The following is a 17,341-nucleotide window of genomic DNA, read 5'->3' on the forward strand; positions in this document are numbered from 1 at the left end:
TTATATGATTGAATTTTCTGTCCCTTTTCACAGAAATGTGATTGGCAAGATTCAGGAAAAGTATGATAAATATGCGGACCTCGCCTATGTTTCTCCGCTTCACGCTTAGGTGGTAATGGCCAGTTACACATGTCGTAATTTAGAGTTGACAAAAGCTATAAAAGATGCATACGTTAAATACTTAATTAAGTGACTTGAACGCATATGAACCTGCGTCGAATAGACATAATGTGAGTCCAACCTCAGTATTAACTAATTAACTAACAGCATTTGCCAAATCCTGACTGTCTGAGGTTCTTATGCAATGGATTGCTAATTTATTCTTGGTTCGTTTTCTTCTCAAAATGCTCGAAAATCAATACAGACAGATCTCTACCAAATCACATTAGCTTGTTTTAAGTAATATTTTTGACAATAGCATAGTTTTCTTGTCAAATATTAATAACTTCAAGCTAAAATCGCCAAACCTCTCAAGTTGTTAGGACATATTCCTAAATCAAAGTGGGGAGCTGATCATACACACTTCTTGTACTCTTATACAGATCACTGACTCGCTAAACACTTGATAACAGCTCCCGCGTTTATGGTGGTTCATATACGTACAAGTAATGTTCCGCTCTATATGTTTATCATAAGTTGACGTCAAACGTTGAGTGCATGTAGTACTTTTTTGTTTCTATTATAGCTACATCTCATTGCATATACGGGGTTTGTAAATAACATCTGTCGACTAGTCTTGGCAAGTTGGCTGGTGTAAACATTGACAGGTGTAAAGGGATAACTAAAATGCAGCACCATAAAAATAATATAAATGTTTATATGATTGCATGAACATTTTGCTTTCGAAAAGTACATGTCAACAATTGCTTAACCTTTGGCTTGTAAATAACCCACCATGGACTTAGTGGAGAGGACGAATGTGAACAGATAAGGATTTGTGCTGATAATTGTGCCATTCTTTACTTTGTAATTCCCGTTTCCTGGCATTTCCTGTTTCCTGGTGAAACGTTTCAAGTAGGTAACGCCTTGATTTCTTAAAGGAGCAGAAATTTCATCTTCTGTCATCTCAGACAATTACCTCTTTCCCGAACAATCCCTTGACATGAATTCAGCGATCTGTGCACCTTGACACCCGACTTGGTATTAACGAATGAAGACCCAGCAAGTTAACAGATTGCTGTCTTCGGGCACATTTGGATCACTGCGAAATCTAGCTACATTCTTCAGTTTGAATGCTATTCGATACAGCGGAATGCCTGCTTTTCTATGGATGGCCATCAGCAGAAGATAGTACAGTAAACTTTGACAAAGATTTTAGCAGTACTTTAGGAAACTTCTTCATCAGAGGACAAAGATGCTACATGACGACGTTTATTTGTTTTCTGTGAACCAGAGTATTCAACACCCTTGATCCCCACCCGCCATCAAGTGTCAACGGCGACGGTGTTGCAGAGGCAACCACCTACAACGCCAGGGCTACAAGGGTGTTATACTCAAATATATTGAACTAGAATAGCCACATCTACTTACAATAAAAGACACACTATTGGCTCGTTCGACCCATAACAGGTAACTGGAGACATAATGTCAACACCGGTTGACATTACCAGATAGGCCCATGATCCACCACTTTCTGGCATAGGACTCAAAGCAATATAAGATCACGAATGATTGGAAAATAACTTGTATACTACTTGTATCAAATTCACGAATATCCACTAAATGACACGTTAAAAAATAGTATGTACAGTGCATGATTTGACCAGCCGATTGATAGTACCGGGCCAGTTCTATCACCCGCCTAGGTGAAGTCAGGGCAAACATGCTGGTGGACCACGTATAATCCGGGTCCACAAGGAGGGACCCAGCACCCACCACAAGGAGGTGGCTCATCATGGGTGCCTCGGACCTCTGAGGCCCATGAAGATGCAACGTTCAAGTCAAATGAATCCAGTGACTGACACGCACTTTTATATAAACACTGTTCATGCATGCACATGCAGATGGTGAAGCAATACGTGGATGTCTCATCAACATGTCAGTGTTCAGTGGTGCAGCGAACGGTTCTATATCAATGTGTTCACTGATGCCAAGCATAGTTTGATTACTCACACTGCACTTGGTAAGTATGATTAAACATTTGAAATATCGGAAGAAATACAACTTGCCAAGACACGTCCACAGTTGTCATTTACAAGGCACATTGAACCAATGACTGACTTTGTATTTTTCGAAACCATAAGGTTCATGCATTCATATGAACATTTAATGTATTTTTTTTTTATTGATTACTCCCTATTTAAATATCGACAGTCAACTTAACAAGACATGTTTATGTTCATATGTTATCTACAACGCCCATATAAGCGGTGAGATATAACGATCTCGTTCTTGTAAATTACTGATATGCTTATGTTTCACCATGCACGAGGGAGCTGTGATCGAGTGTTTCAGTGATCAGTGATCTGCACATGTATATGAAAAAGGGTGAACGATCAGCTCCCCACTTTGATTTGGGGACAAGTCCAAACAAATTGAGTGGTTTGGAGCTTTTACTGTTACTTAAATGGGGCAAGAAAATTATATGAGTGTCAAAAGTATTACTTAAAAAAAGTTAGTTTTAGATGATTAGGATGGGGATCTTTACTGTATTGCAGTAATCTGTATATATTCATTTTCGAGTATTTTGAGAAGAAACAAGAATATATTTGCAATACACCTTAACGCAATGTCTATTGTAGAACAACAACAGACTAGTAGGATTCGACAAATCCTCTTAGTCAATTACTTAAGAGTGAAAATAGCTTTATAGTGCGCAGGATGAATGTGCGCTCCAGTAACTTAATTATGTATTGCATGTGAGCATCTGTTGAAATCAATTGTTAAACATCTTTAATGGCTGCTATTAATTCTAAATTATGAGAACTGTCCAATACAAGCTAAGCTAGCAGGGCAGAAACACAGGATTTCTCGATTGTTCTAAATTTCGGCCTTTATCTCATCCTGGCAATGACACCTGAACGATGGCGGCATCACTTGGACTACCTCATCACCCTCCTTGGAGGCAGCATTGGTTCTGGTTCGCTCATCAAGTTCCCATACTTATGCATGCGGAACGGCGGAGGTAAGGGCCGTTTAAACAGTGAACGTTTTGTAAGAATGGAGTCCTCCGCTGCTGTTTTCGTTTCATGAAAGGTCATTCTTGAAGACCATGATACTTACCAACATCGACAATTCGTGTGATGATGCTTGAGTGACTTAGACCAGGCCTCGTGTGTCTGAATAATATATATATATGTCAGGGTAGAGATTGCGATCTGGTAGAATCTCCGTAGAATCAGAGATTCTACCAGTAGAGATTGCGATCGGAGTCTCTACCAGTAGAGATTGCGATCGGAGTCTCTACCAGTAGAGATTGCGATTGGAGTCTCTACTGGTAGAATCTCCGATCCTACTAGTAGAGATTGCAGTCGGAGTCTCTACTGGTAGAATCTCCGATCCTACTAGTAGAGATTGCAGTCGGAGTCTCTACCAGTAGAGATTGCGATTGGAGTCTCTACTGGTAGAATCTCCGATCCTACTAGTAGAGATTGCAGTCGGAGTCTCTACTGGTAGAATCTCCGATCCTACTAGTAGAGATTGCAGTCGGAGTCTCTACCAGTAGAGATTGCGATTGGAGTCTCTACTGGTAGAATCTCCGATCCTACTAGTAGAGATTGCAGTCGGAGTCTCTACTGGTAGAATCTCCGATCCTACTAGTAGAGATTGCAGTCGGAGTCTCTACCAGTAGAGATTGCGATTGGAGTCTCTACTGGTAGAATCTCCGATCCTACTAGTAGAGATTGCAGTCGGAGTCTCTACCAGTAGAGATTGCGATTGGAGTCTCTACTGGTAGAATCTCCGATCCTACTAGTAGAGATTGCAGTCGTAGTCTCCACTGAATTGTCAATTTCCAATTCAGCTGGAAGAAATGCTGATTTATCTGTGGGACAACAACAAAGACATTTGCTGAACAATAATATGCACTTTACTCAGGTATGGGCTGTTTCCCGTTACCGATACATTTATTGCTATATTTACACATCTTTCTTTCAAATAAAGTAACTATGAAGAGACTGAACAAATTATGCATTTTACTAAGGTATAGAACGTTTCCAGTTAGATACATTTATTACAATATTTATACATCTTACTTACAAAACAGGTAAGAATGAAGATATTTCTTCTAGACTGGTGACATCCATAATGATGGAAAGCAAACATTACGGATGTCAACCAGCTGCTCTGCACCAAAGGTGTTTCTCAGACGACCATGTGCTGTATATAGCTTGTGTGTTGCATCTTTCCCTGCACATTGAGCTTGTAGGACCTTGCATGGCAGAAGTCGAGGATCCACTTCGTGAATGTGTACTCAAACAGTGTCCCTTTCATTGAAAGAAGTACTTTTCACCTTGGCATCATAATGAACTTGCTGCCTGTTGGCTGCCTTCAGATAGTTATCTGTTGCAGTTTTCCGAACCTTGCTGTGTGGTGTGTCAGGTTCTAGTAGAACTGCTTGAGCGATGTCCCAAACAATGAACTGGCCAACAGAAAGTGGTTCATCAAATGGGTGACCTCCAGCTGCAATGAAGTCTGGATCCTCCACAGATGTTATCTGGAATACTCTCTGCTGTTGTGGATCGACTCTTTCACAACGTACTGTGGTCCTCCCAAACACTTCTATTCCAGTTCCGACTGTTCTTGCACCATCCAGAAGCTGGTACTCAGTGGTCTACTTTGTCAGTGGGCCGATGGGATCTTTAGCTTGTCTGCTCTCCAAATGGTTGAAAAGACCTGTTAAATCGTCCTCATTTTGAATGCCCTGCTCATCGAGTATTTCCAGCACAGCACAGTTAGTTCGTGGAGGTTGGCCGAAGACGACTTCATACGGATGTCAAAGGATGCGTATAGCTGAAGTGGTCACACATATGTAAGATCCACTTGAAGTCACTATCTGGTCTGCTGGTCATGTCAATCTGGACTCGGGTCAGGAATCCAAGTACGATAATGGGCTTCCTGATGCAGGTTTCTTGACTGGCATGCGTGTAGAACATTCAGGGCAAGTGCTGAGGAAAGTTTAACCAAGTCATGTCTGATCCATGAGTAGTTAGCCTTGATTTCATCCCATGTTTTGGCACGTCGTGAAACTCTTATGTGACATCTGCAAAGAAAACCAAGGATTTAATTTTCTGTTTCATTCAAATCCACATAAAGAGGGAAATGTATAAACTGTTGATTAAATAATGTATTAATCATAATGAATACTGTGAATGTATAACATACCGTTTAACTGTGTCAAATATATCCTCCTTGGTGATGACCCGTGAAGGTCCCGGCGTAGAATAGGCCTTCAGCAACCCATGCTTGCCATAAAAGGCGACTATGCTTGTCGTAAGAGGCGACTAACGGGATCGGGTGGTCAGGCTCGCTGACTTCGTTGACACATGTCATCGGTTCCCGATTGCGCAGATCGATGCTCATGTTGTTAGATCACTGGATTGTCTGGTCCAGACTCGATTATTTACAGACCGCCACCATATAGCTGGAATATTGCTGACTGCGGCGTAAAACCAAACTCACTCACTCACTCACCTCTTAGATCCTATCTGTTGTAGCTTGAAGTGCTTAGCACACGAGAACTTGAAATGGCTGCCTGCTGAACACTTTATACCTTTATCCAACTGTAGAGCTTCCACAGCTTTGTCACATGCTCCTTGGGTGATACAAAAGGTTTCTTGTTTCTTCTTGTTAAGCTGCGCTATGTGGTCATCCAGCAGTTTGTAAAACGGCCTTCTCTTCCTCCTCTTTCTCTATCTACAGCCCAGTATATCTACATTCCCTATACTGCAAACCCACAGACACACACTCCTATTTGCTGTACACCTCATGTCACCCGCGACATGTTAACACTAAAAGCCCCTATAGCCAGTTCTTGCGCCTAAGAAGAATCTGTTCCAATGACGCAGAGTACGAGAAACACAGCCTCAATCTTGTTAAATACTACCTCCAACGAGGGTACCCTCGATCCATCATACAGCAAAACAAACAAAATCTATCAGGGATCTCCTCCAGGCTGGGACTAAAGTACTACGCTCTAACACAAGTCAAGCACTTGTTTGCGACTATAACTCTCTGAACCTAGAGCTCAAACGCATTATTCAGAAACGATGGCACTTACTCAGTGGCTCAGAAATCTGCAACCAAATTTTCCCTTCACCTCCTATCACGGCCTTCCGCCGTAACAAGACTCTGAAAGACATCCTAGTCAGAGCCATTACCTCTTACCCTCGCCCCCACCCCTCCACCCCATCCCGCTGGCAAATCAGTCCAATTTACTGACGATGCATGCAACACTCACTCCTGCAAAGTCTGCAGAAACATTAACTCTTCCCGGTACTTTCACAGTACCCACACTGGCCGTAAATACACGTCTCATGAACATCAATATGGTGTACCTCCTAACTTGCAACACTTGCAAGAAACAATAGGTAGGTGAAACCAAAAGTGCTTTCAGAACAAGACTGTCTGAACATTTTGCAGATATTACACATAAGAGAGACAAGACGGTCGCTCATCATTTCAATCTCCCCAATCACCAAAAGAGTGATCTTCGTTACACCATCATCACTCAACTCAAGGCAAACCCTGAGCGGGAGACCATCACTAAAATCCGCCGCTCCACGGAACTTAAGTGGATCTTTGAGCTCCACACGTTCAATCCGCACGGTCTCAACGATAAAATTGTCGTTTGAAATTCACACTGTCGAAAAAGATCAATTTTATCTTTTCTGAGAATTTTCAACCACCATCCAGTGGACTAATCCGGGGCGTCACTCGCATCTTCTCACGTTAGCATCTCATTCACCTAGTCAGGCATATTGCGAGGTCACTCCACCGTCATGCCACCGACTTGTTCATGACGTCATAAGCACTGACGTCATATACACACTCTTCACAACGGTTCTTCAGTCTACCACCCTCACCATGGCAGACCGCTACCCGTGCACTATCTGCGGCACAAACCTAGGTCGCAAAGATGCCCTCACTCGACACGTCAGGACTCAACACGGGAACACCTCGTTCCAGTACATAATATGCAAACGGATCTATACCACTGTTCCAATGATTGTCGAAAGCATGTGCTCAACAAACACAGCATTGCCGGTAAACCCACCCAGTTTATCACAACAACCTCTCGCCGCAACCTGGACTTCACCGAAGCACCCCACAATGAGGAGAACAACTTCCTTCCGGCTGACAGTCTCATTAACCTTGCCACAGCCAAGCCAAGCAATGTCATCCCCGAGAATCTCTCCAGGGATCTCGATATCGACGCGGAAAACATCCCGCCAGCGGACAACTGGAAACCTCACCTTCTCCTCCAGGTAACTTCCATCGTTCATGGACATAAAAGATGCCCTTTTATGCTACTCAGAGGTTGCACGCCAATCCCACCACTATCTAATTGGTCAGTGGATATAAACCCATCACACCTGTACATTACCGCAATACAGTTTATATACTTTCGCCATTACTTGTGTCGTTACTGGCCCCTACACTCAAATCCTAGAGTGTCGGGGCCCCAGGTATTTATCTTACTGAACACCTGAATTTTAATTTTGAACTGTTTGAAGCACTTCTGTTGAATACGAGGCGAATCGCCATTTGCAGACGACACAAGGTAAACAGATTTAGAGTGATCTCCCTTCCGTCGATTTTCAATCGCAAAACATCGGTAATTTCCGTGCCTGGTGCGTGATTCAATGTTATTCGAGGCAAAGAGGTACTACCATGAAGCACCAGAAGAGTTCCAACTTCCCAGCGGTGTACATTGAAAATAATACATCACCTGTAAGCGGAGTACATTGGAAATAATAGATAGCCAATCAGAGAGCGACATTCATTTGTGAGGTAAGATAATGGGGATAGGTCACTCGCTTGATTGTGAATGAATGAAATGGATGAGAGAATATATGATACACCGCTGCCTTCCCTCCCAAAGAATGTCAAAAACCGCAAAAGTATCGCCAGACCACATGTTGTAACATCAGATGTCCTTTTTTTAAAATCTACATTGACACATTTTTTAAATTAATAATTCAGATATCTTACTGAACGAGGGCAGTTGAATGGAAATTAACAAAATGTTACTAAAGGTATGTTTCCCTTCTATAAATTAAACGAATGTGTGAAAAAAGTATTATCGACATAGTTTAGTATATCATTACAATGGAGAATGGAAGCCAGTGAGCTATAACATACCGACTTGAAACCTTACTACAGATCTTCTGTCCTAACACTGACACTAGTAACAACTATTTGATTTAAACTGAGTTTACAAAATAGTTAACTTATCTTCTACATGTAGGTTTTCAGTTGTCACAACACTCAGCGAATTTAATCAACCGGGCTCAATCTAAATACTAACCTGCCGCCATATTGGCTACACTGGTCACGTGACGAGGTGAGGCATGCGTTCAGGGGCTTTTTGGAGAGTTTCCTCTTCCTCTGTATAAAGTCTCTCTGGTGTATATAAAGACTGGTTGTTGTGCTGACGATTCACACACGGACTTACACATATAGTAATATTCGAAATGTGATTCGAGATAAAAACTACCACGGAGTACCCAACCAGCTGCTATTTTCATCGGGGTGTACTTCAATGCACCACACTTGTACACGGGGTACATTGAAAATAATAGAAGAGCGCTCAGAGGATTACATAGAACACGTCACAATTTAATTCTGGACTCACAAAAGTCCAGAAACTCTCAGCACTGTGGCCACTCTCTCACAAGGGATTTCGCAAAATTAAACAGGCAGCTGTTATGTATATGTGCTAAGGATGAAAAAATGAAAAAAAATTTTTTCGAAAACTCAAAATTTAAACTCGCTCGCCCATGGGCACGCCCATGGGCGAACAGTGGTCAGTGGGTAGGCCCATGGGCAGGCCCATGGGCGAAAGTGTTTCATTTCATCCAGAATAAATGTTTTGGAGGTTGTAAATGAATGAAAAATGTTAATAAGTATCATGACACAAATGTCAGCTTGTTGTGACTTGACTCTGCTAACTGACAGCGATTTTAAAAAATCTCGCCCATGGGTGAAAAACATATTGGCCCATGGACGAGAATAATTAATTACATTGAAACTACATGTTTTTTTCCAGGCTTTGCAGTTTTTCAATAAATGAACGTGTATTTATTAGTGTGTTGACACGAAATTAAGCTTAGTTTGACTTAATTCGGCTAATTAAGAGTGATTTTTCAAAAAGTCTCGCCCATGGGCGAAAACCATTTGGCCATGGGTGAGAATATTTACTTTTACTCAAAATACACCTTTTCCCATGTTTTGGAGGTTGTGAATGGATGAAAGTATGTTCATAAGTATCATGTCACAAAATTCTACTCATTTGAATTAATTCCGTTAATTTAGAGCTATTTAACAAAATCTCACCCATGGGCGAAAAACATTTTGGCCCATGGGCGAGAATATTTCCTTTTACCCCAAACACATCTTTTCCAATATTTGGAGGATGTAAATGAATGAAAGTACATTTATGAGTATCATGACGGAAATTTCAACTCATTTTGACTTAATTCCTCTAAATGAGAGCAATTTTGAAAACTCTCGCCCATGGGAGAAAGACAGTTTGGCCCATGGGCGAGAATATTTGCCTTCACTCAAAATACATCTTTTCCTGTGGCTTGGAGGTGTAAATGAATTAGGATATATTTATGAGTATCATGGCAGAAAATCCAACTCATTATGACTTAATTCTGCTAATTGAGACCGATTTTCAAAAACATCTCGCCCATGGGCGAAAAACATTGGGCCCATGAGTGAGAATATTTCCTTTTCACTCCAAGTAATCTTTTCTAAGGTTTTGGAGGATGTAAATGAATGAAAGTGCCATTATGAGTATCATGACACAAAATTCAACTGATTTTGACTTACTTTTGCGAGTTCAGGAAGATTTTTCAAAAATATGCCAGAATAATTACTTTTACTCAAAATACATCGTTTCCTGTGTTTTGGAGGTTGTAAATGAATGAGGATATATTTGTAAGTATCATGGCACAAAATGCAACTCATTTTGACTTAATTCTGCTAATTTGTAACAAGTACAAGAATCTGGACTTCCACTTAAATTTTCAAAGTTTTTTTTATTGTCTTGGGGGTTGTAAATTTATAAATGAAAGTCTGTTTATAAGTATCACGACCAAAAAAATGAAATCATTCCGGTCTAAATTCGACTAATCTCGCTCGTGGACGAAAATATTTTCGTTGGCTCGTTTTCTTTATTTTGCAAACATGTGGTTTAAAAATAGATGAAATTCTAATGAAAATTCAGTTTAATTTCGTGAGTTTAGTTTATGCAATATCCCAGGAATATGGCGGCGGTTTCTAGATAATCGAGTTTGGATCAGACAATCCAGTGATCAACAGCATGAGCATCGACCTGCACAATTGGGTACTGATGACATGTGTCAACCAAGTCAGCGAGCCTGACCACCCCATCCCGTTAGTCGCCTCTTAGAACACGCATGGTCGCCTTTTATGGCAAGCATGGGTTGTTGAAGCCCTCTTCTACTCCAGATCTTCACGGGTCCCTAACACAGAGCTTTACTTCCAGCAACATATAGGGTACACTTAGAATACTAAGCCTTGAGATTCTTTTGAATTTAGGTATTCTATAAATATAACAAAATTCAACCTATATCAATGAAGTTGAAGTTATTTGTGAAAGCCCTAATCAAGAGTGACCAAACTCCAGTGACTATGCTGGGACACATTAATAAACGGTGTTGTGAGATCTTTAAACTGTATTGAAATATGTCTCGCCAATTCCACTGACATTCGCCAAATGTACCTACCTAGTAGTTTTAAGTGTACCTACCCAGTTTAGCATGTTTCGTTTTAATAGTGTGGTCTCCATTTTTAGTAATTCCCGTTTGCCAGTCCCGGCTTTTCTTCGTCCGAGGTTTTATGGGGTATTCTCTTATTTGTCAGACCAGAAATTATCTACAACAGGGGTAGGTCACTCGCTTGTTTTCTTTACTATTTGTACTAATTAGTATGCGCCTCCTCATGCTCCAATGCACACAGTGACCTGATTCGTCTCCATCGCAACTTAGACTGCGTTTAACAGTACTTCAGCCAGTTTACTGTATCAGTCGAAATCTTACAATGAATGAATGAATGAAGAGCAAGAAGTATATGTGAATGAATGAAAGAAATGATAAAAGAAAGAAGTACATATGTGAATGAATGAAAGAATAAAAACATGCTAAAGAACGCAAAACTATCGTTAGATCACGTGTGTTAACATCAGCTTGTTATTGTCTCCCTGGTCAGACGTAACAATTGTCAGACAGGTTAAAACAACAAACTATCTGGTTGACTGCACAGCTGCCTGTTGACGTAGTATACCCACATCACCTACTTTTCCTGCGTAACCTTCATCTACATCACCACCCTTAATATATTGAGCAGAGAGCACAGAAGGCCGTATAGATGTAACCACTGAACCGTGGCGTCTCTCTGCTCCCAAGTTCCCAAGTGGGGGGTCCTTTTCTACCTATTCCATTAATCTTTAAAACATCTAACAAGCTCAACGCATGCATGTTTTTACTCAAATGTGATGTTATACATATCATAAGAGTATTTTTTATGTATTATTCAGTTGATAAATTATTATTTCATGATACATATATGTATAATGTTTTGCTTTGATTCTTTAACTACCCACATTATGACATTGAGACCATTCTGATTTATCGAGTAAAATACGATTGTATAGTTTTTAGTTTGAATCTTGGCATATTTTACCGGTTTGCCACTTTTGCACTCTGCCCTTTTAAAGGGGGCGTGCATATTTTGGTGGGTTTTAGTATTCCATCTATTCATTTGGAGTTATTAATTTATTTGTTGTTGTTTTGTTTTGTTTTGTTTTTACTGCTAGTGGGCCTGTTAGTCTGCTTTGATAACTGTAAATTTATTCTGACGTTTGACGAGTGGAACATGAAGTGTTGTTATCATGTATGTTATGTAATTATATTATTGGTATGGAGAGGCATTGATATGTATGTTTATGCTTGCCAATCCAGTCCCGATTACTTGAGGAGATTAGTTTAAACTATAGATTACCGTATCCATACTATTAATGTGTAATCATTATATCGGGCTATGAGGAATACGTAATGTAATCAAGATTGACTTTGCGTTTACTTTTCTATTTTTTAAATAAATTTTCACTATTTTTGCTACACTCGAAAAGATTTACTTTGGCTTTCGTGATTGTGGTCTCTAAGCATTTTAGAAATTATGTTGTTGAGACAACTAGAACTGTTGATCTGCAGTCTTTCAAAGTTCATTTTCACGAGATATATTCTCCCTTTTTACCAGTTCTCAAAATGAACATATAGCTGTTTACACAAAGGTATCTTCCCGTAAAATAAGTAGGACATAGCATAGGAGCGCATTTGCCATAACTGAAGTTGTTAATATGATCCTGAAAACTGTCACTTTCAACATTCACCTTGCAAGCAATTTTATCAAGAAACTAAATAACTCATTACTAATGGAAGGAGTGAACTGAAAACCCATTTTATTAACTGAAGTCTCTGATTGAACTCGCTAACATCGATTCACTTACATTCTGGTACACGTGTCTTATTTCGTTTCCTGGGGACACACATTTTACTTTTTTTTATAGAAAATCCGTGTCTAATCCCATAAAACAACACCGTTGTCACTACACCAAACGATTTTGACCTCGACCTAAAACAAAGGTTTAACTTACAGGACTACCTGTAAGATATCCCTTTCTTGATAACGAGTTTAACAGCTACGCCGAAATGCTACTTACCTTATAAGAAGTTGTATATCCATAGAACTTTCGTGTTTTTTTCCAAATGATCATGACCTGAACATATATTACTTTGTCAAAGACTTCATGAGTGATTTTCAAGTTCTAATCCACACACTGATTTCCACTTTTTCATCATTTTGACTTTTATCTCAGTTTGTTGAGTATCTCAGCATAACTCGCAAAGACAATGGAAACAGAGCGGAACGATGACGCTTTCTGTTTCTTCCGCGTTCACTTACGTAATTTCCGCAAAGCGCCTTCGACAATTTGCACCGAAAGTCATGTCTCGTCCGCTGGTTTGTTTATTGGAGTAAAACAGCTGCCGCTTTCAAGTGTATTTTACTTGTCATATACAAAATTCATCCATGGATCACATTAGGTCATTAGGGGACACCGGCTTTGAAATGAACAGGTGTTCGTGAGTGTATATGGATGAAAAAGACTGATTGCACAAGACGCGCAGCCAAATATCTCACATTCAAAGGAAATCTCGAATTGATTGTTTTATAAGGCGTCGAGCTGACCAGTTGGTTTTGGTGTTGTGTATAAACCTCCTTTGCAAGAACTTTGTCAAGCATACCTGCTTTGTCCTTTTGCAAGACCTGCACATATTAGTGTTTGAAAGACATTGACATTTATGTGCATGTGCTCTGGAAAACCTTGTCCGGCACGATATTCCTTCCAATTTAGTTATTGTGTGCATGCTGCATTTCAATTTTGGAAATGTGCTTAAAACATATTTTGATTCTCAAAGAACGTGGTTCGTTTAGCAAGTAAAATATTGCTTTGATTAACACTTCACCAGTACTATACAATATTACAGAATACACAAAACCGGATACACAAACACAACAAATTATAGCATTGTGATTAGGGGTATATGGGGTTATAGGAGTCCCTTTTTATCCACCGAGACAAGTCCTACGCGCCCTGGTGGGGTGTGGATTCGGGGGAGGGGGTAACGGAGGAGGTGACCAAGACACACGTACTCCATACGCTATCATGGTCTTCCTTACTGCTTGAAGATCGACCTTTTCTCACTGTGGTCTATGATGACTTCGGTGGACGGAAAAGAACGTATTCACTGAGAAAACCAGAAAATAGTTGAATCCGTCCACGATTTTATCATAAAACACAAAGCTTGATTTTTAATTTTTTAACAGGAAACTAATTAACATGTCAAAAACCTTCTCACAAATGTTCAGTGTTTCTACAAAGAGCTAGTCAGACACAACAAACCATAACTCTATTTTTCATGTTTACTTATATGATAGTTGTATGTTATGTAATGATAGGTATGCATATGTTATTATATGATAGTTCATATGGATGACGACACATGCTTCATTTATATGTTGTATTATATGCTGTATGGGTGAAGTACTGTAAAGCTTGTTCACCAGTCCCAATCAGAGTTCCAAAACACACAAATATACAACAACATGGAGATGTGTGGAGAAAATAGAGACATATGGAGAACAGCAATGTCATAACTGAACAGAAATCATTCCCTCTATTGGTGAAGGCCGTGTGGGATTAGTTAAACAAAGAAATCTAGTCGACCATGTCTCCTTATCCTCTTACTCCTTAAACAAACGACTTGCCTGGGCTGTCTAAAATTGAACTGAAATTTTTGTAAATTCGATGTTTCGGGTATTACGTGAGGAGATAAGCAGGTGTCAACACTATGGCGTTCGACGTTCCGGACATGAAGGAAAACCAAATACGTTATAAAGTACAGTAATGTGGTCACTATGAGCGAGGCAGACGGTCTGATGAGCACAGCTCATTACGGAAATCTCTTGTCTTTGGAGCTGCTCGTTGAGACGCTGAAGCCTTCTGTCAAGTTCTTCTTTATTCTTTATTGTGGCCACTGTGTCACAATATGCTGTTTACAATGCTCACAGACCCTCGATTCACGATGACGCCAACTTTCTCGACTACTGTTCGTGCGACGACTATCTTTCAGGAATTGGTTCCACAGCTCATTCTTTCACCGATGTCTTTGTGTATGTGTTTTAGCTCGTTAATTAGCGTAGAGACGAGTCTTCTGCTATTCTCGGGCACAAGTTCTCCAAGGCAGTCGACGCTCCGGGTGTCATTAGAACAGTGTTGAGCACTGTCACACTCCACTGCTTTTCGACAGTCCTGTTGTGTATTTGATAAAACAATCGACAATCCGGGTGTGAACCAAAAGAGGATACCACCATTCTCATCGGTGGATGAAATGGGATGAAGAAAACCCGCATACTCTTCATCACATTGCTACACCGTATTTACCATAACGAATGTTTAAATATCACTTTATGTAAATAGAGCATCAAAACAAGCTGGAACCATGTATTATATTAAGATGGTACTAACTATACTCGATTCGAACCACTGCTTTACAGTTCACTGACTGCCGTGGATGCAGGCTTTTCCCACGTGGCGGGGAAAACTTAATGAAATGTGCCCTGTACGTTCTTATGAACCTTGATCTTTCAGGTACATTTCATCAGTTGTGTACAAATACTGGTCTAGAATAATGTTTCAAACGTATTGATGCAGGGGCTCATTATATATGGTCTTGTTTACGTCCGGCTCGTCAAACGTCAGAATAAATTTACAGGTACCAAAGCAGACTCACTCGCTGGGCCACTAACAATAAAAAAACCCCAAACAATGCAAAAACAGAAAAATCAATTAATTTAAACAAATAGATGGAATACTAGAAACCACCTAAATATTAGCATGCATGCATCATTTTATAAAGATAGAGCGCTAAAGTGGCAAGATTCAAACTCAAAACTATTCAATCGTATTTTACTCGATAAATCAAAATGGTCTCAATGTCATAATGTGGGTAGTTACAGAATCAAATCAAAATATTTTACATGTTTATGTACGATTTATTTAGCAAAGCCAGAAAAATCCCCGACAAACACGGCCGCTTCTCCTCAATATGTGGGTTTGTGAGAGTGAGGGTACTCCCTACAAGGCTCACTCCCATTAGTTAACAAGGCGTCCTCCCATTTTATGCATTTTTAACACGATAGGTACGGAACATTAATTAGGCGATGTGGGTATGTCATGACTGGTTGATTTCTCAGGATTAGGTGAATTGGGTATGGTAGAGTCGATATACTATGATCATAGGGGATTTAGCAACCATGTTGGAGTGAAGGAATGACAAAACTCTGTGATAGATTAATGAGTGTCTTTTTTAAGCATTATGAAAATGGTAATGGTAAATTAACACAAGATGCCCTAAACCTGCCCAGCGTGTCATATATATATATATATATATATATATATATATATATATATATATATATATATATATATATATATATATATATATATATATATATATATATATATATATAATAATTTATCAACTGAATAATACATAAAAATACTCTTATGATTATGTATAACATCACATTTTAATAAAAAGATGCATGCGTTGAGCTTGTTAGATGTTTTAAGATTAATGGAATAGGTAGAGAAGGACACCCCCACTTGGGAACTTGGGAGCAGAGAGACGCCACGGTTCAGTGGTTACATCTATACGGCCTTCTGTGCTCTCTGCTCAATATATTAAGGGTGGTGATGTAGATGAAGGTTAAGGAAAAGTAGGTGATGTGGGTAGACTACGTCAACAGGCAGCTGTGCAGTCAACCAGATAGTTTGTTGTTTTAACCTGTCTGACAATTGTTACGTCTGACCAGGGAGACAATAACAAGCTGATGTTAACACATGTGATCTAACGATAGTTTTGCGTTCTTTTGGACGGGATGGCCGTGGTGTATCATTTATTCTTTCATTCATTCACATATGTACTTCTTTCTTTTAGTATATCTTTCTCATTCATTCACATATGTACTTATTTCTTTTATCATTTCTTTCATTCATTCACATATACTTCATTCATTCATTCATTCATTGTAAGATTTCGACTGATACAGTAAACTGGCTGAAGTACTGTTAAACGCAGCCTAAGTTGCGCATACTAATTAGTACAAATAGTAAAGAAAACAAGCGAGTGACCTACCCCTGTTGTAGATAATTTCTGGTCTGACAAATAGGAGAATACCCCATAAAACCTCGGACGAAGAAAAGCCGGGACTGGCAAACGGGAATTACTAAAATGGAGACCACACTATTAAAACGAAACATGCTAAACTGGGTAGGTACACTTAAAACTGCTAGGTAGGTACATTTGGCGGATGTCAGTGGAATTGGCGAGACATATTTCAATACAGTTTAAAGATCTCACAACACCGTTTATTAATGTGTCCCAGCATAGTCACTGGAGTTTGGTCACTCTTGATTAGGGCTTTCACAAATAACTTCAACTTCATTGATATAGGTTGAATACCTAAATTCAAAAGAATCTCAAGGCTTAGTATTCTAAGTGTACTGTATATGTTGCTGGAAGTAAAG

General features: G+C 39.7%; 1 protein-coding gene across 1 annotated transcript in view; it reads left to right on the top strand.

The window, feature by feature from the left end:
* The first annotated feature begins 3,009 nt into the window (after nucleotides 1–3,009).
* The window catches only part of LOC137255473 (sodium- and chloride-dependent glycine transporter 2-like), a 28,360-nt gene continuing 14,028 nt past the window's right edge, over nucleotides 3,010–17,341 (top strand). Inside the window, exon 1 of the mRNA XM_067792909.1 lies at nucleotides 3,010–3,124. Within this exon, the coding sequence (XP_067649010.1) occupies nucleotides 3,010–3,124 (115 nt within the window). The remainder of the gene's footprint in view (nucleotides 3,125–17,341) is intronic.

Source organism: Haliotis asinina, chromosome 11 (genome assembly GCF_037392515.1).
Source record: "Haliotis asinina isolate JCU_RB_2024 chromosome 11, JCU_Hal_asi_v2, whole genome shotgun sequence".
NCBI lineage: Eukaryota > Metazoa > Mollusca > Gastropoda > Lepetellida > Haliotidae > Haliotis > Haliotis asinina.